The sequence below is a fragment of the Simochromis diagramma genome, unplaced genomic scaffold (genome assembly GCF_900408965.1).
Source record: "Simochromis diagramma unplaced genomic scaffold, fSimDia1.1 OVJJ01000802.1, whole genome shotgun sequence".
In the NCBI taxonomy this organism is placed as follows: Eukaryota; Metazoa; Chordata; class Actinopteri; order Cichliformes; family Cichlidae; genus Simochromis; species Simochromis diagramma.
Genome location: NW_024387492.1, coordinates 12,053,135 through 12,077,168, shown reverse-complemented (window position 1 = coordinate 12,077,168; position 24,034 = coordinate 12,053,135). Strand labels below are relative to the sequence as shown.

General features: G+C 37.4%; 1 protein-coding gene across 1 annotated transcript in view; it reads left to right on the top strand.

The window, feature by feature from the left end:
* otofa (otoferlin a) overlaps nt 1-24,034 on the top strand; it is an 80,666-nt gene that overhangs the window by 20,038 nt on the left and 36,594 nt on the right. Inside the window, 3 exon segments of the mRNA XM_040017668.1 lie at nt 1,356-1,444; nt 12,480-12,579; nt 15,852-16,051. Coding sequence (XP_039873602.1) covers nt 1,356-1,444; nt 12,480-12,579; nt 15,852-16,051 — 389 coding nt within the window.

Below are 24,034 nucleotides of genomic sequence, written 5' to 3'. Positions count from 1 at the left end.
ATATATGTTGTTTTAAAGCTTTCATTTATAAAATAATACAACTACATTTTAAAGAATCAGCCACCTAGATGAGTGTAGAAGAAAAATTTAATCTCATTAGATAGTAAATATTGTCTAGATGTATCAGACTCTCTTTTCTGATTCATATAAAATGATAACAACTCATCTGTTTAGATGATTCAATTTAAGTCTCCATATAGACAGCAATATAATTTTCACTCAACAGGACCTTCAAGAGAGATATCGTGTCGATGATTATTTGTCATCCAGTAAAGAAAAATGATTTCAAATGAACTTCAGTCTTTGGAAATATAGTAAAACTGTTATTCAGAGCTAATTCCTTTTAAAATGCTAATTAACAGTTATCCCTCAAAGCTATCCTCAGACTCACAAACAGGAGGATAGTAAATACATTTTCATTGGATTTTTGCTTAGCTCCTGCTTTTTCTTGTTTTCACTGATGCAAAAGTTATCAGTAAACTTGGTTGGTGCAATATAACCTGGAGATGTTCAGCGTGATGAATAAAACATCAATAAAAAAAATCCCTCCTGAACAGTGTCTCTGTAGCTGTTGGTGATTTTTAGAAAAAGAAAATCAAGGATACTGCAAAGTAACAGACGTATGCTGACATAGGGCCTTGAATATAGTCCAGGACTTTGGTTGACTTTTTTATTTTTGCCTATACTTAAATGAGAAGATAGATAGTACTGTGTATTTTACCTTGAACTTAAAGGAATTATATCTAGTAAACAGTTAGATGTTGGATAAATTAATCAGTTGAGAAAAATTGATTTTGGAAAAGTGTTGATAATTGCCATTTCAATATAAAAAAAATAATAATAATAAGTACACAAATCAGATAAATTGGAAGTTATAGTTATAGTATAGTTGAACTAATGTGCAAAATCATAGGCTGCATATAAAAGATAGAATGTGGCCACCATGATGAAGTGGAATAGCCTGACATTAACATAGCACTTGTTTAGTTTTACAGGCAACGCAAAGCACTTTAGACTGCATGTCAAATATTATCGCTTGAGGTCAAAACCCTATGCCAGGCTGTTAACATGCATTTATCTTTAATGCTGTCCAGTTTTAAAATCTGAGTCTGCAGGAACTTTTTTGCAACCTCAAGTGGCAATTAGATTAACTGTTTTTGCCATTTATGCAACGGCTCCATCTGTGAGGTTACTGCTTGGAGAAAACAAGCAATTTAATGGTGTCACTCTGAACATAACAGAACTTGTCACTTTTTCCCGTGCATATAATTGATTGCATTTGCATATAATCCGAATAATCAATGCTGCATGCAAACATTAGCTGCAACCTGACCATGTTTTTTTCTCTTTTTCAGACATTTCGATGGCCCATTGCCAGCAAGCTGGATGGAAACGAAATGCTAGAGATCCAAGTGTACAATTACAGCAAGGTCTTCTCCAACAGGTATGGTGCTGTATACTAATTCAAGCCCCCCAGACAGCGCTTCATAGTAAATTGTCTATGTTTGCCTTTCTGTTGCAACCTGTGACCACCCCTGACTGACACATGATGCATGTAGCTAACCTAATGAAGGAAATGCTTAAATTCCCCTAGGGGTTTGCTCTAAATTGACTCACCTGTATGCAACAGACTGCAAACAACAGCCAGGGCTGAGTAAGCATCACTCCAGAAAGTGGGCAGAGATAATGAAACAGTATTAAAGTCTTGGTAACAGGCATATTTATCATTTCACACACTCCAAACAGTCACATCATTTAAAAAAAAAACCCCATCTGGTCCTGTAGCTGATGATACAACTGAAAGTTGAGTATCATTGTTTTTATTTCCTTACAATATCCGTAGGTTTAAAGACTCTGACATGACAATAATTAAAATATTCACAAGTCAGACAAATGTTTCATTTTTTTTTAAATTGTGTCATAGCTAATATCTTTTTACTGACACATCCCAACCTCGCGAGGTGTAATCATGTGAGAACCAACTAAAAATATTACTGTGAGGTTCATCTGACCTGAATCATGGGTGCAGCATGACACTAATAACTTATAATGCTTTGTCTACAAAGAAGAGCCTTATTTTTCTGTCACCATTTCTCGCATGTCCGAAAGAACACATTCCTATTTCATCAATCCAGCCTTCCAACTAGGCCATGTAACTGCTCTTGTACTCCTTGCACATTAGTATTTCTTACATTTCAGATATGTATTCGACCTCTTGATGCTCATACCTGTGTGATGCCTTTTGAGAGCTGCCAAAATGCATGTCACCCGAATACATCCAGTATGAACAGAAATGGAGCAGAATGTACTACTGCTCTCCTAATGTGTTGTTTCTATTACGCTTCCCACATAGGCAAGGTGTAGAAATCATTTGTGCAAGGCTGTTTGCGAAAATTGGCTAGTTAAGTAATTTCCCTCTTCTCCTCACTTCTTCAATTTCTTGTTAATTTTTCCTTTATTTTGGTTCATTTGGATGGCGCTGTGCACTTTTTGTGTTCTGCTTGAAAAAGTGATGGACTGGTTGTACCAGGAAGCCAGTCCACCTACTGTGTCCATAACAAATCCAGTCAAATTATACCAGCTGCCCAACTTCTCACAATGGACTGATTGATGTGTCTAATATGGTTCAGACTAGAGGAAACATTGCACCACCCACCCAGTTAATAAAGCACAATAATGTTAACTTCCTTCTGTGTAAGCATCAATACGTGTGTGTAGAAACAGCTCAATAGTTAGTCTATGTAACCTAATCATGTCTGCAGTGTGCAAATTTAGCTGCATGTAAATGTGTGTAATAAAGAGCTAAATGCTGGTGACAGGTGTGCAGACACATGCTACATCAAGTCTACATCAAGGCAGATTTGAACTGTCAGCAAGATTTCTTTATGCCATTGTGTGGAAGACTGAAGTTGAAACAAAGACAAACACATTTTTACAGGCATGCATGACAATTAGGGGTAAGTGAGTTTAGGAGGGTTTGGGCAGGGGTGGATGGTTAATTTTCCCAAATGGCAACATGAGAATCTGAGACTTTTGTGGAGGGCCGCACCAAAAAGCTGATATCAGTTCACCTCAGTATTAAATCCACAACAGTCCCAGTTTGTTTCTGTATGCGGCCCCTTGGGAACTTTATTTGCCTAATCCTGCTTTAGTGTGACTGTCCTACAATTAGCAAGTCACTACAGCTTAAGAATGCAGTCACCTTGGCTTCTCAGTCACCTTTAACGCTAGTTGTACGAAAAGACACCATAGGGAAGCAGCTGATATTTTTTAATCTTTCTGGTCATTTTTCTGTCAAAAATTAGCCTTACCAATTCAGAGTGAAAAACTGATATACATAACGTGCTAATCAAGCTAGCTACTTACGCAAAGCCACCTATTCAAAATGGTCTGTAGTTATATGCTCCCTAGCAAAGATGTAAAATCTAACAGATTAAAAATTTACAGGAAAAACAGTATTAGGCTAGGCAGTAACACCAGTGTGAGTAGAACAATGTCTACATTAGCATTTTGCTAAAAGCAACACTGCACCAAAGTAGCATAGTTTTGCAGACACATGACTACTGACCATGTGATATAACTTCACCATTCTGGATGTGTGACAATCACTATTGTGAATGTGGAGTCAGGTGAATAAGGCCCTAGTCAGCAGGATTAAAGTATGATTTATTGGGTTGGGGAGCTGTAAGAGCTGTAAGCTGTAAGCGTAGCAGTGCAGTGTGGGGAAAAATTACTTAGAAATAAGTTTGATGATAATTTGTTTGTGAACTCTAGTAGATTTTCTCTCTTTAGAGATTAGCTGACCTGTGATGCTACTTTTGCTACTTTTTGATTTAGCCAACTAAGTTAAACACTGCAAACCTATCAGTGTAGCCTATACTAAACTGATATTTTCATGCAACCTTTGAAAAACACAAAATGAGCATACTTAAATTTGTTTTTGCAAAATGCTTCACAAAAATATAATTTAGCAACACGTTATTTAAAGGTCTAATAACTTATTCAAAATTCATGACAACTTTAAATGTAAGATTTAAACTTCCAGTTTATAAAATGTCCCATACTGCTTCATCTATCAGTGTCACACATTAACATTTTTTCCCTCTCCTAAGGAAATTCAGCAACTGTACATTTAGCTCATGGATACATTTTGTAATAAACTACACAGAAACATTTTGTGTGTTTCCTGATGCTTGTTGAACTGTTTAAAATGTTTCATGTAAAATTATCTTGCAATTAAAAAAAACACTACTCAATTTATGCTCACTCCTCATAGCTAAATGCTGAAGTATAGCATACATAACTTTAGGTCAGCACCATAAATGCATCATCTATAATTGACTGAGACAGGACTCTCTTCCAGACACTAAACCAAGGAACAATGTACATTTCAAATTCCTTTAATTTTAAATATGTTTATATTGTCTATCCTGTAAAATAGTCAGATGTCTATTCATATTAATGTACAGAATTCACCTGCTTGCTGCTACTACTGCACATTCACCCAATGTATATACTATATATATATATATATATATAATGTTCTTCCTCTACCCCCCCCCCCCACAATTTTTGCACATGTCGAGGAGCGTGTCAGGCTACATTTCACTGTGTGTTATACTTGTATAACTACACAGCAAATCCAGCATGTCCAAATTAACACTGTCGGATTTGATTTCAACACTATTAAAGTGTCTATATGGGTCCACACCAGAGAGTGTTAATTTAACTCTTTTTGGAGAGTTGGTACGTTAACTCTGATTTAGTGTTAAACACCAAATCTGTCTGGAGTTGATAATTTAACACTTGGTGTTAAGAGTTTATATATTAACTCTCAAAGAGTATTTTAGTTTAACTACGTAAGAGTTATCTTCTAATTCATTCTAAAAAGCGGGAATTTTACTGTTCTGAACTTCTAGAAATTTCTTTTGGAAATAAACATTTACTAAAAAGATGCAATGGTTTTTGAAAAACATTTATTCTGAACTGTGCACCACAATTTCAAAACATTTTCTGAAAGCTGTAACAGTGTACATGTTCTCACTTTCATTAGAATTGTGTTTATCAAAAGGTCTGACATGGTAAATGCAAGTAACAGCATTCTCATCACTTATTTCTTCAATACAATATGCATGTCCTTCATTCATCCCTTTGTGGAACTTCAACGCACTTCTGCTCTCCCCCATATTCCATCTTCACAAGCATATCCTGTGCGGAGATTGAATAAAAATTAGTTGACACTAATTAATGGCACAAATAATCCAGTAAACAATTGCAGCACAGTAAAAAAAAAAAAAAAGGAATCCTCTTTGAGCCATTACTTGTGTAAAGTATTTTCCCAAAAGACAAGGACACAGGCAACAGGTAATACTGAACTAAATGTAAAACCTCAACCTTTTTAATTTTTACCTAAACCGTGTGCACAAAACTCTGGAGGGATCTATGCTAACGTAGAACCCAGTCAGGACATCTGCTAATGCTGTTTGCTCGTTTTTGTTTTGTTTTTTTATGGGAGATCGTTTTCAGGCTTCAAGTAGCACCATTATACCAACATTTCACATTCTAGACATTGTTTTAGGTGTATTTGACCAAAAGTTTGACTGAAAATTCACATGCAAGCTTTTTTTCAAGGCTGTGGTATTTGCCCGCAAACAATACCTTTCAGCTAGCTAAAACAGAATATTATGCTATCAGCGAGCAACATGGCTAATGCCTTTCACACAGCTTTGTCTCAACTCCAAAGAGCCACAGAAGTAAAAGCTAATAACAATTGAAACAACCTTTGAAAAAATGACTTACCAAGCATGGCAAACAACTCAAATATGTAGAGCAAAATGTTCTGAAACGGCTTCACTTCAGCTTCGATTGGAGCCGTGCTGAGGGCGGAGTCTGTGAATTTACTCTGTTGGTGTCATAGCCCCTGTAGGAGTTCAGAGTTAAGACGTCAAGAGTTAATGTTTCCATTGTAACACCTCCAGATTTGACAGAGAAACACTCATTTTTAACACTCGATTTTAACTACTATCATTTTACACCTCAGAGTTACATTAAAAGAATGTGACTCTGCTTAGAGTAAAATTAACTCTACTTTTGCAAGAAGACTACTAACACCAAAACATTTAACACTTTTGAATTTGCTGTGTATGCATGTGACAAATAAAGAACCTTGAAACCTTGAATCACAGGGAAGAAAGGGATGCGTTGAAGGTGTAAGCAGGCTGTGGGATGCCATTATGTTTGTATTAATGAGCAACTATCTCCATGTCATCACTGGAAGAATGCCAGGTTGCAGTACATGAAAAATTCTCGCATTCAGCAACATTATGCAATAACCTGCCTATCAGATGTAATTACTCATTAACTAAAAGTGCCGGAATGCAATTCCAATTGTTGCTATCTAACTTTAAACTTTGTTAGTCACACAGGCCTAGATACTGGTTCTCAACCAGCTAGCAATCACCCGTCATAGGGGAAAAATGTGCACTCCTTAACCAGCTGGCAGAAACTGCATGATTGCTTTGGTTGCTAGCAGATTGTTGTGGTTGCCCATTGTTGGTGGGCAACGGTTCGGCTTGCCTACGAATACTCCCCAGCTACTCATCAAGCCACAGTGAAAAAAGAAAAGCGTGACAAAAAAACATAAACTGTGACAGTTTGCCTTCAAAGTAAAGGAAATCTCTCAATTGCAGTGGTAAGGTATGGCTTTTTACACTGAAAGTGAACATTTCCTGGTTCTGGTTTGCATTGCAATTTTTACAGTTTTACTACCACCTGGCAAGTAGTTAGCAAATGTTTGCAAACTACAGGCAACCTGTTAGGAATCTAAGCAATTAACAGGGCATGGCTGTATATTGAATTGACTGTATATTGACTACATATTATATATTGAATATATAATGTATTGGCTGTGTATATAGAGAGTCTTGTTTACAAAAAAGAAATATAACAAATTCATATAGGTGCAAGCATGCCATTGCTCTGACACAGCAAGATTCTCATTCTTAACACTGCATATAGAGTTATAATTTTTTCAGATGTTTTTTCCAACTATGGAAAGCTTTTTCATAACTTCAGATGGATATTAATTCTGCAACACTGATCCTTAAGCAATGAAGGCAATTTTTACAGTTGTACACTGTCAAAGCAACTGCTAGATCCATTTTAAAAAACATACATTAAATTCAATTTAAACGCAGAATTGATGCGAACCATAGTTTCTCTTGGGTGGGAAAAAAACGCTGTTCTATTTTAATGAAACTTTTTCATCGACTTACTTTTTCATAACAGCTCAAGCACATTTGGAGATGGTTGAGTGCAAGCAAAATGTATACTTTGCCATAAGTAGGCAGTTCTTAAATGTAAAAAGTGAGTACATAAGCATAACCTGACACACATTTAAACAGGTAAATAATTCAGTGTGAGTCACAGCTTTTGTGGTTCTTGCACCTGTTCCACATGTCCACAGGCTACTTAATTACTAGAGTATTTGATCTACTTCATCACTGTTTGTACCAACACACTTTAGGGCCAGTGTGATACACCCTGCCACCACAAATGTGATCACATTACAAAAACACAAAGAAAGGGCAGTGATGTGTAATGACCTCTTTGCTGTAGTGACATATAGACCGTGTTTTATTTGTTTTCTCATGTGGCTGAGAGATTTGCTTTCATATTCGGCCCATCATGAGGTACACTGTGTGGGAGTTATTGAGCACTGAACAGTGACAGGTTATATGATAGCATATTCAGTGTTCTAAACCTGAGGTCGGTGGTGTCTCAGCGCGTAGATTGTAAGACTGAGATAGAAGCCACAGGCAGGATGCCTGAGGCAGACTTAACAGTAAGCAAGCAATAAACAGAATTCTAAAAGGTCCAGATGCACGAGGAATAACCTAAGCGACCAAGCTCAGGAACATAACAGACACCTAAACAAAGGAAAAGGGACTATGTATACGGATAGGGCTACCTGGAATTAGACACAGGTGAGGAACAAGACATAGGGGAGGACAAACAAGGAGGAAACAAAGCCAAAAGCAAGACAAAAAAAGTAATTTTTTAGGTGCTTTCAATTGATCCTTCCTGTCCAGCAACATATATAATAATGTGTATGTGTTAGTCCCCGTAGGGAAATTACTCTTCTGCATTTAACCCATTCACCCAGTGAAGCAGTGGGCAGCCACCAGTGCAGCGCCCGGGGAGCAGTGTGTAGGGACGGTACCTTGCTCAGGGGTACCTCAGGGTATGTAAAATAGTATTCACTGATCAATTGAGAGTGGTTGCAAGAAGTTACTGGCAGCTGCTGTGAAATGGAATACTAAAGCTGAAAAATGGAAACAGAAGCAATTCACCTTCAAAGTAAAACTTGTGCATTTTGAAAGGCGTCTACTTCAGCATTAAGGGATAACTTTTATTTTGAAGACAAACATTCTCCATTTGCAGTTTGCATCACACATTGTTGAGTTTGCTCCTTGGTAGTTAGCTAGCAATTAAATGTAGACTAGCTGCTGTTTTTCACACAATTGTATCAATCTGCTAGCTACCAAAAAAATCAGATGGAGGAATTTTGTGCAACACTTTCCTTGTGACCAGTTTCACTCAGTGATAGCCAGTTATCTCCAGCAACCACTCTTAAACCAGTTGGCTAATATACAATTTCCCTAGTGGCCAACTGTACCGAGGGGTCGCTGATCAGCCTGTGTGACTGAGGAGTCTTCAGCTAAACAGATAAACCTGGTTTCATTTTTGCTTTTGTTTCAGTGCAAAATGAAAATTGTGTCAATAATAGGCAGATTTTGTCTATGCTCCGCACCCCCACACGGATCTTTACAAACCTTAATTTTCTCTCTTTCTTCCACTTCGCCTCTCTATCCTTTGGCATAGTTTGAAATAAAACAATCAGTCAAAACAAACACATTTAAATATAATTCTTTGTTTTGTCCTGCAATGGAATGTGTCTGTTACAAAGCTGTAAGAGTGCTTTATGTATATGCATCACAGCAGTAAAAGGAGCTAAACCGCAGGACCACACTCAGATTGCCATGGCATGCTGATGGGCAATAAAGCAAGACATAATAGCTTTTTCTATCATTTGCGGTTAGAAATTCTATTAAGCTCATCTGCGTGTGTGAAAAGGAGACAGGGTGTATTGATTGCATCCCCATGAATCAATAGATCATCTTTGAGCAATTCGGTGATGCGTTCAGTGAATCTGCTTATATTTGTATTAGTGGCAGCAGAGTGCTTGGCAGAGACTTTCTGGCAGATCACGGGGACCAAATCACACACTCCTGTCAGCTGTAACATTTCCATTTCACACTATCCTCCAGCTGCACTACCTGCCGCTGCAGTGGATTAGAGCATCTTTGCGAACCCTCTGTCTGCCTTGGAAAAAATATTTTACATTTCAAAGCTGAGCTCACCTCTTCTCAAATACACCTGAGCCAGACATTTTGCCCTAGTCACACCTTAAATTGAGAAAGAGAAGAAGAATTAATGCAAATTGAAAGGGAAGGGAGCTGAATCATGAAGCAGATGAAAGTAAATTGTTTGCAGGACTTCAATCAATAATGAATGCCACCTTTGAAGTGCTAAAAAAAAGCGAGCCAGAACATGATAGGCCTTGCTCAGTTCAATTATTCAGCACTTGCAACACGTGCTACAAGGGTTGAAAGGAAATGACAGACCATTTAAGTAGCACTGGATATATTGATCACCCCTGTCTGGTAAAGGAAACAGTGCAGTGGGTTATTAGTAATATTGCTCAGAGTCTCAGAAGTTTCTATTCATCTTCAAAAGAAAAAAAGTTTTCTGCACAAAGCCATCTATATCCACACAGACGTTTTTCTTTAGTCATGTCAGGCCTGTAGAGTTGTGCATGGAGTTATGCATTGGGGAGCTTGGCAGATACTCACTTTCACAAAGGCAGAACCTGCCAGCGCCTCGGGGGAAGCACATACTGTTTTTGGGTTTTTTTTAAACCTGCAATTCAAAGAGAAGTCAAGTTCTGGAAGTCTAAATTTGCCTCATTATTAAGTTTCGAAGCTCTGCTGACAAATGTAGCCTCACTTTCTACTGTAGTTTGAATTCATCACCACTGACTCCAGAGGAAAGACAAAGTGAGAACAGAAGGTATAGAAAAAACGAGAGATTAATCTAAGGAGAGGGGAAAAAAATAATAGCAGACAGATTGCTGCTTTTGTTGCAGCTCATTCATTTATTGAGATAGTATTCGGGGGGGTATGTTGAATTGGAGGTGTCCTTGTGTACATGTGTGTGTTTGTGCGTACTGCAGTCCTTCACTCTATTCTGACTTGTCAGGTTCAGTAGTCCTGTTGGGAAGATCACATTGTTGGCTGCGATCCCTACAGATTTCCTCTGTGTGTGCATGTGTATTTGCAAGCGTGTGCATGGCAGCTGGTTAACTATTGTTTCCACGCTTTCGTTTTATGATATTGTATCTCCCTGCGGGCTCATATCCAGGCTGCTGTTTGTGTGTATGCCTTTCCTTCCTTTTGATGCTCTCTTTGAACATTTATCACCCTGTATGTCACATATGCAGTAGAAATATAAGATGCAGCTTTATTTTCGGTCCGTGAGTTATCCGAGGTACGTGTTTGTGTAGCTGTAAACATTGTTTGTCACCACTGTATATGGCAGAAATGCCATATGGTTGGGCTCAATGTGGACTTCAGCACACGTTCTTCATGTGTGGCTGACTGCTCTGCAAACAACACACTTTTATGAGGGAAACTTTTTAAATTATTCAGCAGCTCTAATTGACCACCTGAATGGGGACTGTACTGAGTTTCTACCCACTGTAACATTTTATGAGGTGTCCTTGGGCAGTGGAGAAATCCATCTTATGATCTAAAGTTTGCAATAGGGAGGTACCATTATGTTGGTAATTCTTCAGGGGGTTCTGGATGGAGGCAACGCATTATATTAAAAAATGTTTTGTGTATGTTTCCTATACGTTCCATAACATAAAATGAAATTCTCTCCTGAAAGCATTATGTTGATGGATCATCAGTCTGTCTGTCTGTCAATCCCATTTTTATGAACACAGTATCTCAGGAAAGCCTCGAGGTAGTTTCTCCACAGTTTGCACAAATATGAATATTTAAGCTTCAAAGCACAAGTTACTACACCAATGTCTGACGTGATAGAATATAAAATGACATTTTAAGCCCAAAATACCAACGGTAGACTTCACCGTGATGTCACACTTTCATGGACATTATTAAATGCCATAACTTGGAAATGTGACCATATTTCACATTTCGTCAGATACTGAATCTTTGTTGCCTATTCTGAAAATGTGCTGACTGTAAATCTGATTTGTGGCTAGGTTGAAGATGCATGTGCAGCCTCCACTTTTTTTTGTAGTGCCTTTATAGTAAAAATCCACATTTAATGCAATCATGGCTACAGCAATTTATTTTAGCTGTACCTCGTTTGGACATAATTTATAGGTAGAATAAATAGTAGATGGATAGATGTTTAATTTACAGAGTAGTTTTGACCAGTGTGGAACATTTTTGTGTTAACTGTTTGATATTAAGCATGAAAAATGTCTAAGTATTTTAAAATAGGCAGTAAAACTTAATTCCTATTGCTTATCTGCTAGGAAAATTAGTTATCACAGCAGAAGCAAAAATCATTTCACAGATGCACTTCCAAACTAACCGGGGGGTTGGGGCACTAATTACTTCGTTTGAGATGCAGCATATGGCAGAGTGAGCTGGTGACAAAGGTAGTGAAGTACTTTCTCACTGTCTGTCACCGCAAATGTCCAACAGAAGTAGAAAGAGTGCCAAAGTGATATGGATCAAATTAGACACCTGCAGTGGCCAAAACAGCTCAGTTCACTGCTGCTTACATCCAAAAAAAGAGGAGATGTTGTGTAAAATTAAATGAAACCGCTACAGGATTTATTAATTATTAAAATCCCATGTATTTAATGAAATATTGAACAAGATGACAAATCAAATTTTAAACTGTTAAATGTTTTTTTTAATAACAAAGACAGAGACATGTTAACATATTATAAATATATATGTAGGGGTTTTTTTTTTTCCATTCAGCAATTCACAGCTTCTTTTGTCATATTTTTGTTTTCATAATATGATTTCACAGCTCTACACTCCTGGTGAGGTAGTTTAGCACACTTTTATAAGAAAGAAATTATGTTGTACACAATAAATTTGGCTTGGTCATTGTATTGCTTAAACAAGCAAAGCCTTAAAAAGGGGGGGGGGGTTGCAAACTTTAAAAGGTTTAAACTAGGACATGTATGTTTGCATGTGTTTTTTTTTTTTCTTCAAATGCAGTGACGCGAGCGCTCTATTGCAGCATGTAAAACAAAGATAAACAGATGGGCAGCAGAGGAGGAACAAAAGACAAGTGACACAATGCCATTATTGATTCTATTGATTTCTGTTTACAATGCATGGCTCTTTGTTGCTCTTTTCCTACAGACTCATTGGGACTTTCTGTATGGTGCTTCAGAAAGTGGCTGAAGAGGGACATCTAGAGCTGACTGACACACTCATTGATGATAACAACACGTCAATAAAGGTAAACTCTCACATTAGAACAATCTACAGACACAAATCAATGTGAGCCAGTCCAAATATTTAGACAGCATTTTCATGTGACTGCACCATCTAATTTGAAACCTTTGGGCCTTCTGTAGCTTTATTTCAGTTTATGTTGGGATTCATTCATAAACCCATATTTTATCGACAAGACAACACAGATAACATATCAAATGTTTAAACTGAGAAAATAACAGAAAAAAATCAAAGCTGTTTTGAAGTGATCGGCAGCAAAACATTGAGTAACAGGGCAACAAAAGGAAAAGTAAGTTCAGCTCGAGGAACATTTTGCAGCTAATTAGACAACAGGTCAGTGGCATGTTTAAGTATAAGAAAAGCATCTTGGAGAGTATCTCAGAAGTAAAGATGAACAGAGGTCCATCAATCACCAGGAAACATTAAAATCTGGTTATTTTTTCTTAATTTGGATTGAAAAAAATTGTGGATAGAAGTCGGCTTGCTCTCTAATGATCCTACTAAACCAGTGACATCTTTTTCAGTGGTAACAAGGAACAGTTTTGAGAAAATAAAAAAAGGGCTTGGATAAAGGTACAACATGTTACCCAACAAGCAACAAATGGCAAAACTAGCAATTTGTTGCTGAAAGTATAGCATTTTGCCATAAAATAGGTAAATATTATTCCCACAAAGATGTTATAGATGTCTTTGCTTTATGAACTGATCACATGTCACTGTTGAGTTTACATATTGTTTAGATTTTTCCTAGTCACCAGAAAGTAACTCAGGCAGTAACTAACTAGGATAGGCTCCATGTTTAGCCTCACTGAAAAGATCAGCAACATTTGCTGCGAACTTTCAAATATCTTTATTTTAAATTCAAGCAGAGACTCCAAAGTGCCCAAAATGTGTCAAAATGAGTCTAATCTAAAATAGATTTATTGAATATCACAGTCATGAAAATATGCCTTTACTCCATGGTTGCATTACCTTTAGTTAGGTAGCTGAAAGAACCTGATGAACACAGCAGAGGTTAAAACTGAGCCTAAATCGAACTTCTAGTTTTGTAAATTATACAACTTACCATACAGCATTAGAATTGAAAGGGATTGTATTAGCTTCCAAAATGCATTCACAAGCAAATAGGGGACCATTAAATGGAGAAATCACTCTTGAATTCCACCTGCACTGCTGACAATAAGCAATGTAACAGTCATCACTTGGCCTATAAAGGCACAAGCATTAAGGACCCTCACATCAAAGAGGATCTGATGGAAATACAAGTGTGTCGTAGCAACATCAGCACATTTGCATTTAACATGAATCCAGATATTTACTATTGATTGGAAATTTTATTTAAAACCGCTCAACCGAGAGCAGTTCAGTGGTGAGGTTGAGAGTGAGGCTGATTTAGCAGCGAATGCATAATGTAAGAGTGAATATGTATATGGAAATGAGGGCAGCACAATTGAGTGTGTGAGAGAGAAGCCAACCATATGAGCTTTCAAACCACCCCAGTGTGCAGAATGGTGTTCCTGGAACCGGGAGCACTGATGTGATGCTTCTGAGATGATGACACGCAGCATGGGAGAGCTTCAGGGTTTACACACATTGCACACATTGATGCACATATCCACAGACATATGTGCAAGTCGCTTCCCATGAAAACAGGAGAATTGTATCACTGTGTGTCCCTGTAGCAAAAAACTGGTAAAACTAAGCCAGACATAACCTGAGAGCAACACTTTTACTTACAACCCTGCACTGGTGTGGTTGCCATAGAAACAAATCGAACTCCTTGCGGACCACAGCTATCGCCTTGTGAGGATATAAGGAAGAGCTGGCGACACGGAGAGAAATGGAGGAGAAAGGAGCCGAGAGCCCCATGTACATTTTTTTCCTCATCCATCTTTGTCAGTGGAATAAATTGGCTGCTCTGTAAAAAAGATCAGGTCGTTGTCAGGAGGCTAAAACTTGTCCAAGCAAGACTCCCAAGAAGGCACTAAAGACACACTAAAGTGTCACCCATGTTTCTGACCTGGATTAAACAAGCAGTTAGTGTCAGTCTGACTTCCCCCAACAAATCCCAAGCAGAAGACATCATTTATTGTCCTGTCAAGTTTGTTTCTACCATCAAGAGCTTTTTCTACACAATTAAACTGATATAGACATGCCAAGACTATGTATTACTGTGTTGTCTATTGTTTTGTTGCTGTTGTTGTTGTTTATTTCAGTGAACTACAAGCTCAGTTTGACTTGTGTGCTGGTTGTAACATATAAAGACTCACTCATGGCTCAGTGGTTGGTGCACCCTGTCAGTCAAAGCTGCCTCTCAACTAAAGCTGCATGACATATATAAATGAGAGTGTTAAATTTGCTAATGGGTCCAAAATCTGTTTGTTTGTTTTTTTTTAAATACGGTTTCTGCTTCAGAGTTGTGGATTTAAATACAGGAGTTGAAAGGGACTCACTCCGTTTATTGACATTCTCAAGTTGGCATAAATGCAGTCTTCTGACACTTTATCACACATCTTAAGCTAACATGTTGGTCTTGGAAAACTGTACAATCCCATCTTAAGTTTTTTAATTCATGTGGTAGTTGACGCTGTAGGCATTCTTCCTGTGCCGAAGAATATGTTAGATTAAAATAACTTTACAGCATCTGCAGGTAACTTGCTGTTTCTCAAGCTTTAACAGCATACAGTGATATGATATTGATGGCTGTGTGAGTATGTTCTAATGTCTGGATACACTACCATTCTAACAAATAAAAATTATATATGTAGCAAGGGCAAAATGTCTTTTGACTGTTTCTCAGTTAGAGGTATCACTAGTGATTATATCTGATTTTGACAAAGGGATAATTAAGTCCCTACAACAGCTGAGAGAAGACTGAGATTTCCTTAGCAAATGAAGTCTCATATCAGAGGAAACAAAGACGCATTTAAAAGATACTATAAAAATGTCAATCTGTGGAGAACAGTAGAGTTTATAGTAGAAGTAGAAGTTTCTGGAGAGGACACTGTTAAAACATGTTTTAAACTTTATTTTGGGGAAAAGTTAAAAAAAAGTGTTTTTCAGACCCAACTTCTAACCATTAAAACTGAAGAGAGATTTTAGATATTAGATAATGCTTCAAATTAAATGACCAGATTAAATACTTGAAGTCATTTAAAGATAAGCTGTACGTCTTTGCTTCTGAAAGATTTACTATGATTTTATCCAAATACTTTGAAGCTTCGTAACACCATTTCAAGTAAGCTCATTTTCATTCATTCACTATTTCATTTCCAGACCAATGTTACCATAGAGATCAGGTACCAGCCGATGGATGGCATGGTTGGAGTGTGGAGTGACGGGGACTTCTTGGATGTTCCTGACGACCGTGATGGGACGTTTTCCTTTGAAACAGATAGCTTGCTGTCAGGACAAAGCCACGGGTCAGGGACGTCCCCTGGACGATCTTTACATGGATCCATACCAACCTTCAGAAAGTAAGTCAAACATAAAACCATCTCTACATTAGAACATAGCACATTACAAATCAACTACTCTTAATTTGCCTTTCAAGATCAATGTGTTGGCTTCCCAAACAAGATATATTGTTTTAATTACATGATTCACTTTTTAAGAAGTCAGTTCCAGTAACAGCACTACTGACTCACATGGGGGGAGAATTACTGACTAGTTCATGCAACATCTGTTATGATTACAGAGAGAAATAAACAGGAAGTCTGTTTTTTAATAAAGACTTTATTGTTCCACAAACGAGCTGTTATAAGTGATCAGTTGATCATCAGTCTATGGTGTAGACTTGACTATTGTTATTGTTTTTGCAAAGTTTCAATGAAATAAGCAAAGTATTCAAGGCAGAACTAGCAGCTTAACCCCTTGGGACAGTTACATAACTGTAAAGCCAAAAGGAACAACCTTTAGTCCCGTGTAGAAACGACATAAATTTACTCAATTTAATACCAGAGCAGTGAAGAACAACAGTTGCTGGATTCTTTAGATTCTCAGTAGTACTAGGCAGCTCTTTTTAACATAAATGACCTAATTGCTGTCCAGAGACTCCAGACTGAAAGACGTTAGAAGTTGTTTTGCATATTTGGCACAGAGTAAAGCTTTGTAGCTCTATAAGAAGTTTGCAGTGTCTGATAAACGGTAATGCGGTAAAAATGCAGTAGGTTATGAACGAGAAGCCAACATGGAAGCTAGAAGTATCTTTTATTGAGTGTTTTAGTTGAATTGTTATAGTTCCTCCTACATAACTGCAATATCTCTTGTTAAATTACCATCTTCTACTGGTGTTATATGTCATGCCCCATTTCCTGTCTTCCTCTTCACTGTCTGATAACAGACAAAAGTAATCTTAAAACACCAGACAAGAAGTGTTTAATTTCATTGATTACACAAGAGTAGAGTGCAGCGTCCACTATACGGGAAAATGTATGAGTATTATGAAGTTGAATCTCCACATATTGCTGTTGTATAATAGTAATAGTTATGTTGGGTCACAGGATCCATGTGTATACAAACTTTTCCATTTCTTTAATCCATGCTGGCATCTTTTTCCTGAAAACCATTTGCTCACCTGACACACACACACACACACACTGAAAATGTATGTATGCCTGTTTTAAGAAAAAATATAAAGATCCTCATCTACTGTATAAGCAGAATCAATAATGTCATTCCTAACAATATAATCAAGACAAGTAAACGCAAGCCATACAACATCAGATATATTTAGTATAGAAAGCTCTAAGAGCATGTTCTGCCAAGGCTTTTTCTCTTTTGTCATCCTCTTCCTCTGCAGTACTACTGTTGCGTTTTCGCTGAATAGCATGTGAAATAATCTGTGGGTTGTATTGATTTCCACTGAAACTATCAACACAGCCAAACCCCTAAACCCATCTTTGTGCTGTGTATTGAATGGGCGTGCATAAAAAGTTTGTGTGTAGCTTGCTGTTGTGCTCAAGTATTTGTCTGTTAATACTGAACACCTACGTTTACATTGTGTTACAGTATCAAATTCCTTGGAAACAGGGTTTCCAGCCTGAGGACAATGAGAAGAGTTAGATAGAAGTTATAGAGCATCCCATGAGTGTTACATAAGACAGGAAGACTTTGGATATTGCTCAGAAAACAGAAATGAAAATACTGCTGTAGAAAAATAGTGTAAAAGAATTTAGTAGAAGCGGGAAGAAATTTGTGATCAAATTGTTTTTTTGCTACACATGCTTCAGGTGAACCGGCCTTCTTGTTTCGTTGCTGAGGTTGCTACAAGCTGTCAGTCAGACCTTGTAACGAGGTGTCGAAAGGCATTTTGTCTTGGGGGGAGAAAAGGTGAATGAGTTCCTGAGAAAGCCCAGACAAAAAGTTCAGCTCTAAACTGCTGAAAAATAGTGTGGCAGGATTGTGGGAGGATTTTTAATAGCCTTGCCACTTCTCATCCAACCCTATTAGTTCCTGAGTTACCGGCTGCTAAGTTTCTCTATGGTTGAGATGTTTTCAGAATTAAAATTCCCAAAGATATTTCACTGTGTCCTGAATTCTGATGCTCCAAAGCTGCTGTTAATTGTCCTTACTGTGGTAATGAAGTGTGGATGTGCAGGAGATGATAACCTGGAATGAGCCTCTCATTCCTGGAGAGTGGAGGGGGATTAGGAGGAGGAGATGGAGAATGTCATTAGCAGTTAAGCTTTAACAATGATCCTCGATTTTTATTTTTATTTTTTTAAGTTTTTAAGTTTACAGCTCTATGTTTGTCATTTTTAATCAGGGGTTGCAACTCCTGTTGAGGACTAGCGTGGACCAGGTCATGGTGGAGAGTGGACCATAGTGACTTTAACCCATTTTAGGGCAAATATTTCACATCTCACACCTCAGTAATTGTTAGTTGTCCTTCCCAGGTATTAATTATTAGCATTTCAGAACTTAAAAGGATTTTTATTAGCTGCTGCTAGATTGAGACTTTAAATGCAGCACATTCTAATGTGAGTTATTCAGAATTCAGTTTCCTGTTCTGAGCTTAATTGTGGAAGAACAAACATGATCCTGCACAGCGCTCAACCCACTGGTGCCTATTTCTGTTATATCAGCTGTAGCTTAAAGGTCATGTGTGCCTCGTACACGGGGGTTGGTGTTCAGTGGGGATGGAATTTCATCTTTACATCTTTCCAGCACTTCTGTAAATGACAAATTGGATAGTGAAGGTATATGACTTCCTCTTCGTCCCCTTAAGTTGGTACAGTACTGCTGCCACCTCTTCCTATCTCTCTGCAAAGTCTCTGGGCCTGCAGGGTGATTTATGGCAGCACCCATAAAGCACTGCATGCTATCTGCAACACAACAATAAGCCAGCTTTTTAGGGGTTTTGTTATTTCTAAAAGTAAATCAAGTTCTCTGAGTTTCATTTAAGCAAATGTGTTGTTTAGAGCACGAGTAAGGAGCAGAGCAGATTTTAGGATAGATTTGATTCTCCAGCTGTCTCCACAATACACGAGGTTTACTTTGTTATCTGTAACTTGACCAAACACCTTGTGATTAGTAAAAGAACTACAAATTGCATGCTGGTTGGCTTGATCAGTGGAGTAAGTTTATTAAGAGATTGTGAATAACTTTTTTTCCCTCTGTTTTGTTTTGACTTGTTTTATACTTTTTCTTCGGGCACCAGAAACTACGTTGTGGTATTTAGATAAATATATGTACTACATGTTGTTTAGTTAAGGTAAGGAAAAGATTGTGATTTTGGTTAAAATGTGCCTTATAAGTCTGAATATTAAAAAAGTAAAACTGGCCCAGTGCATGTGAGAGTAGGAATCCTTGAAATGCATCCATGTGAAAGTTATGGAATAAGTGACCAGTGTCAGTGCATGAGGCACAGATCACAAAAAATACCATGAGAAAATAAACTAAAATAAAATGAGATCTACAGACATCAAAACCTGGAAATAAAAGACCAGAACCCTAGTGCATAGGGCTAACAGAGCGTTTTCTTCCTGTTGAAATAATGTTGAAATTCATAGATTTATTGGTATTGCCCCACAGAAGCAAATAGCTGTAAATTTTCATTGTGTTTATCCAGGTAGTTTGAATATGCATGCACCATTTGCACAACATCACCCTCCTGTCTTCGTTCCCACTGCAGCAAAAGGTAATTTGTTCAAGCAAGCGTTAATTTACTTGTGTTTTTTTATTATTATTATCTGGTCTACTTGATTTATTTTCACCAGTGTAAATTGCAGCATCCTTAAAGACAGCCGTGTTGTCACACAGCTGTGATCTATCCTCATACTGTGTGCCAGTGTTGTGTGATCTCCTATCTCACTGGTCGCTGTGTCTTTAGGTCTGCTCACAACATCACTGACTCCCTGAGGAAACATTCATTAGAGCAGACACGTCTGCTAATACAAAAATCTGGTCTTCAGTATGCATATAATCATCGTATTCTGCCTTCTTTATTTGTGTAGGAACCTAAAAGGAGTGCTTGCATTGGTCCTGTTGATTGATCAGGCTTTTTCTAAGTCGTGATTAGATGTATAACTGCCATCCCCCTAATTCTCACCTGATTGTAGTTACACTAGTACAGCATACCCAACTGCACTTTCCGCTCTTGTGTTGCACAATAATCGATGAATGCTCTATTAATAACAAGGTGAATTATTAAGTCTACTTATAGGTCTTAATCTTTATCAATTTCAGGATCAGTTTTACTTACATAACCTTCCTGTTGTATCCTGGTCAATTATAAAAAAATTTTAAAAGCTATGAAACAAAGAGCATGATTTAATAAGAGCACAAAATAAATTTAGGCAACACTTACAAATAGATGAAGTTATTTTCTCTGTGGCTGTGCTCCATCACAACACAAATGGCTGGCATCAGTCAGGACATCCCTGGAGAACTGAGGCACTTAGCTAATCTAACTGCATGCAACACTGTCAGGGCTATTTACTTCTTTTATTGTTTCAATTAGGCACACACGGACACAGAGAGTGCCCCTTTTGTTTTCAGTCATTTGAAGCGACAACCTCTATTAATGAAATGGAAATTTAAATGAGAAAGTGAATGAACAAGGGAATTATTACAAGGGGGAAAACGACGCAGAAGCAAGGAGTTTCTTCGCTTCATGATTTAGCACTTTTTTAAGTACATTTATAGTATCAGTCTTTGACCAAGTAACAAGGCAGACATCCCTGTGGTTGTTTTTGTAAAAGCATTTCCCCAACAAGTGCAATTTCACAATCTTGCTTTAAACACAATGTTTCATACAGCATCAAATAAGATTTGAGCTCCAAGAGAATTTCAAATGATGACAGCATAAAAGGAATAAAAATGCTATTGATATATTGTTGCCCACGGCCTCTAAGCATGCTGCAGAGTCTTTAATCTTAGTGTTATTGATACCAGATTGTTTTTAAAACTGACAAACTAGTTTGGGTCTTTTTGGCCTCCTTCTTTAGTAAAGTCCCTAAGAGGGAATTTGCAAAGTGTAGCATGAGGGGGTGGGGGGTTAAAGAATCTGTTGATTTTAAACAGTTTGAGGTGTTATTATTCCTTTGTTTATTTATAAAGTCTTTCTAGTTTGATTTTTTTCTTTAGTTGGCTGCACTCTATATATGACACATTAGATCACAGATGTGAAGGAAGGACCGGACTGTCAGCCTCCTGAACAATTTATTCTTCCTCTACCTCACACTCAGCCCTCACACATAGAGTTCAAACAACTCTTTATTCTGACAATGTATTTCAAAATGAGCGATAGCAGAAAAGTGTATATTTAGAGATTTATGTTCTAGACTCACAGTCATTTCTGTTAATTATTATGTGGTCTGTGCTGCTAAAAAAAAAGTGTAAAACATTTTTCTTGTGATCCCGGCCATTTAAAACACACGTGTTGGTGAACAGCAACTTTTCTGTATTTTCACCTCGAACTAACATGGCATTTCTGACTTATTTTAGGTGTTAGATACTGCCAGATGCACTGTTCTGGCACACACACACACTGTAAACTTGCGATTGTACACTGTTGTCAGCAAAAAGCTTCAGACCAATGAATGAGAACACTGCCGCCACACTGCAATCACAGATAAAGTTTCCAAAGTCCCACTTTGTTAAAAGATTAGTGACGAGCGATGTAAAAATCCAGAGGCTGGTTTGTCTTATCTATCAAATTAAATGTAAACTGTAACTTATCAGTTGAGGAACCTTGCAAAGAAAGTTACGACATAAAAATGAGAAATATTAAGGAAAACATCTTGTGATGTTCTCCTGTATCAGTCTGGGGTTCAAATGTTGCATTTTCAAGTCAAAGAGTAACTTTAATGCAATGTTTTAACTGAATGATATTTTTTTTCTCTTCACCCTTTCGCTTGTGTGTCCCTAAATTGCAGCCGTTGTAATTTAAATCTTTGGCATTACTTGTTTCTTTTCATGCACTGATATCCTCTTGAGGGATTGCAGCTCTCATCTCTGCTGTTTTGTTTTGCTGTGCTTTGCACTGGCTCTTATCTTCAGCCTCTGTGATAGCGCTGGTGTGTAAATTTGAACTTTTTTTGTCTCCCGATGCTGTCTTTTTGTTTTCTTTTTTTGTTCAAAGCCCTGATGAAGGAGCAGATTACAATGATGACATAAAGACATCCCAGTTTTTTGTTGTTGTTTTTTTTATTGCATGTGTTTAATCCAGACAGGAGTTGTAACGTTGTACGCCATAAAGAAGCTAAGGTTGCCATTATTATTTTTTAAATTACTTTAGACATAAAAAGAACCAAAATCCACTCTAGAATCAGCAGGTAAGGCAGACAAAAGTCAAACTTAAGTCAAACTGAAAGATGGCGCAAAGTGTATTCAGTGTTATGGGAGGTCGTCCAGCAGTGGTCCAGCAAAACTCACGTAATGACAAAGAGATAAAGGGACAATTCTCCTCATTCAGCTAGCCGATACAGGAAGTGACCAGGAAAATTAAACTAAGAAACACAAGAAGAGAACTAAAGAACAATGTGGCAGACCACCACAATTGCAAACTCCTCAGCACAGCCTGAATTAAACTTTACTATCCAGAGATTTTCTTTTCCAGCCCAGCTGGTGCAATAAAAAATATGAAGAAATAATTAAATAAAAATGCTATTTTTGGAGTGGATATTAAAATTTTAAATATGATGAATGTTCCTACAAAAAATGCCATTGTGTAGCTACTATACATTCTAATACCCCTGCCCTTAATTTCAGTTTCCTCAGCACTTTTTATTTTCTTCTTTTTGTTTGAGTTTTCAGTTTGTGTTATGGGTAACATCTTCCTTCCTGATGCAGACGCCGTGTTAAATAATAGACCTGTGATTTTTTTTTTTTTTAAGTTTTGTTTGCTGTAAATAGGCCACCAAGACTCAGAGGACTTTGTTGTGTAGGCAGGCTTTAAACTTGCATGAGAATTTAACTATGTGACTCTAATGGGGATGAAGTTATAAGCAAACATTTACTAGATCATGCATGCAAAGAATATCATTTAAGCAAATGAAGTGAGAACACAATGCACTTGACAAGATCTGTCTAAATCATGGGGATGATAGGAACACAAACATTATCAATTAGAAAGCTAAAAAACAAAACAGTGCTTAATAGCCAAGGAAAGAAATCAAGTGTAGAGAACTAGAGAGTGAAAGCGAAAAGGGAGCACTGTTCAATAAGGTTTCAGGATAGAGTTCTTATTATCTCAGTTTCATTCCCTTGCAGTGTTATCAGGTAGTGCTGATCTTTGTCTGGCTCAATGTGCATCCAATCCAATTCATGTGAGAAAGAAAGAAGAGATATATATGGAGGGAATCTTTGTGAGCCCCTTTCAGCAGAACTCCCAGAGCAGAACTGACAGTATATATGTTAGTTAAATATTAATTGCTCCTGGGATATTTTCAGTCTTCACTTTATTTATTTGTTTTCATCTGAACTGAAATTAAAACACATGAGAAAACATACAGATGGATAGATGCTAGCTAACTAACTGTTCAGCTATTACTGTCTGGAGGAAACTGTGAGAGAATATTGGATTAACCTCAGCAAACTCAGAAATCTAACAAATGTAATACTCATGATTTAACTGAACGGTATTAAATGATTCATAAATACACACTCACAGAGCTATGTTGTTATATACACTATGCTTCCATGTTGTTTACAACAAATTTTCACCCTAATATCCTGAATGTGACACCAGAAGATAAGACTCATTAGATCAAGCAATACTTTTGTGTAGTGTAGTGAAGTGTAGTCTCAGTTTCCTGCTTTAAGCTGACAGAAATGGTATTCGCTGTGGTTTTGCCCAGAGAACCACCGTGCACTGGCTATTTTGTCTTTTTTTCTCTTCTCTGCAAACGCCTAACCACCTGCACTTTTCCACCAGCTAACATTACAGGTAGGGATGGGTATTGATAAGATTTTCACGATTCCGATTCCATTTTCGATTCTGTTTAACGATTCGA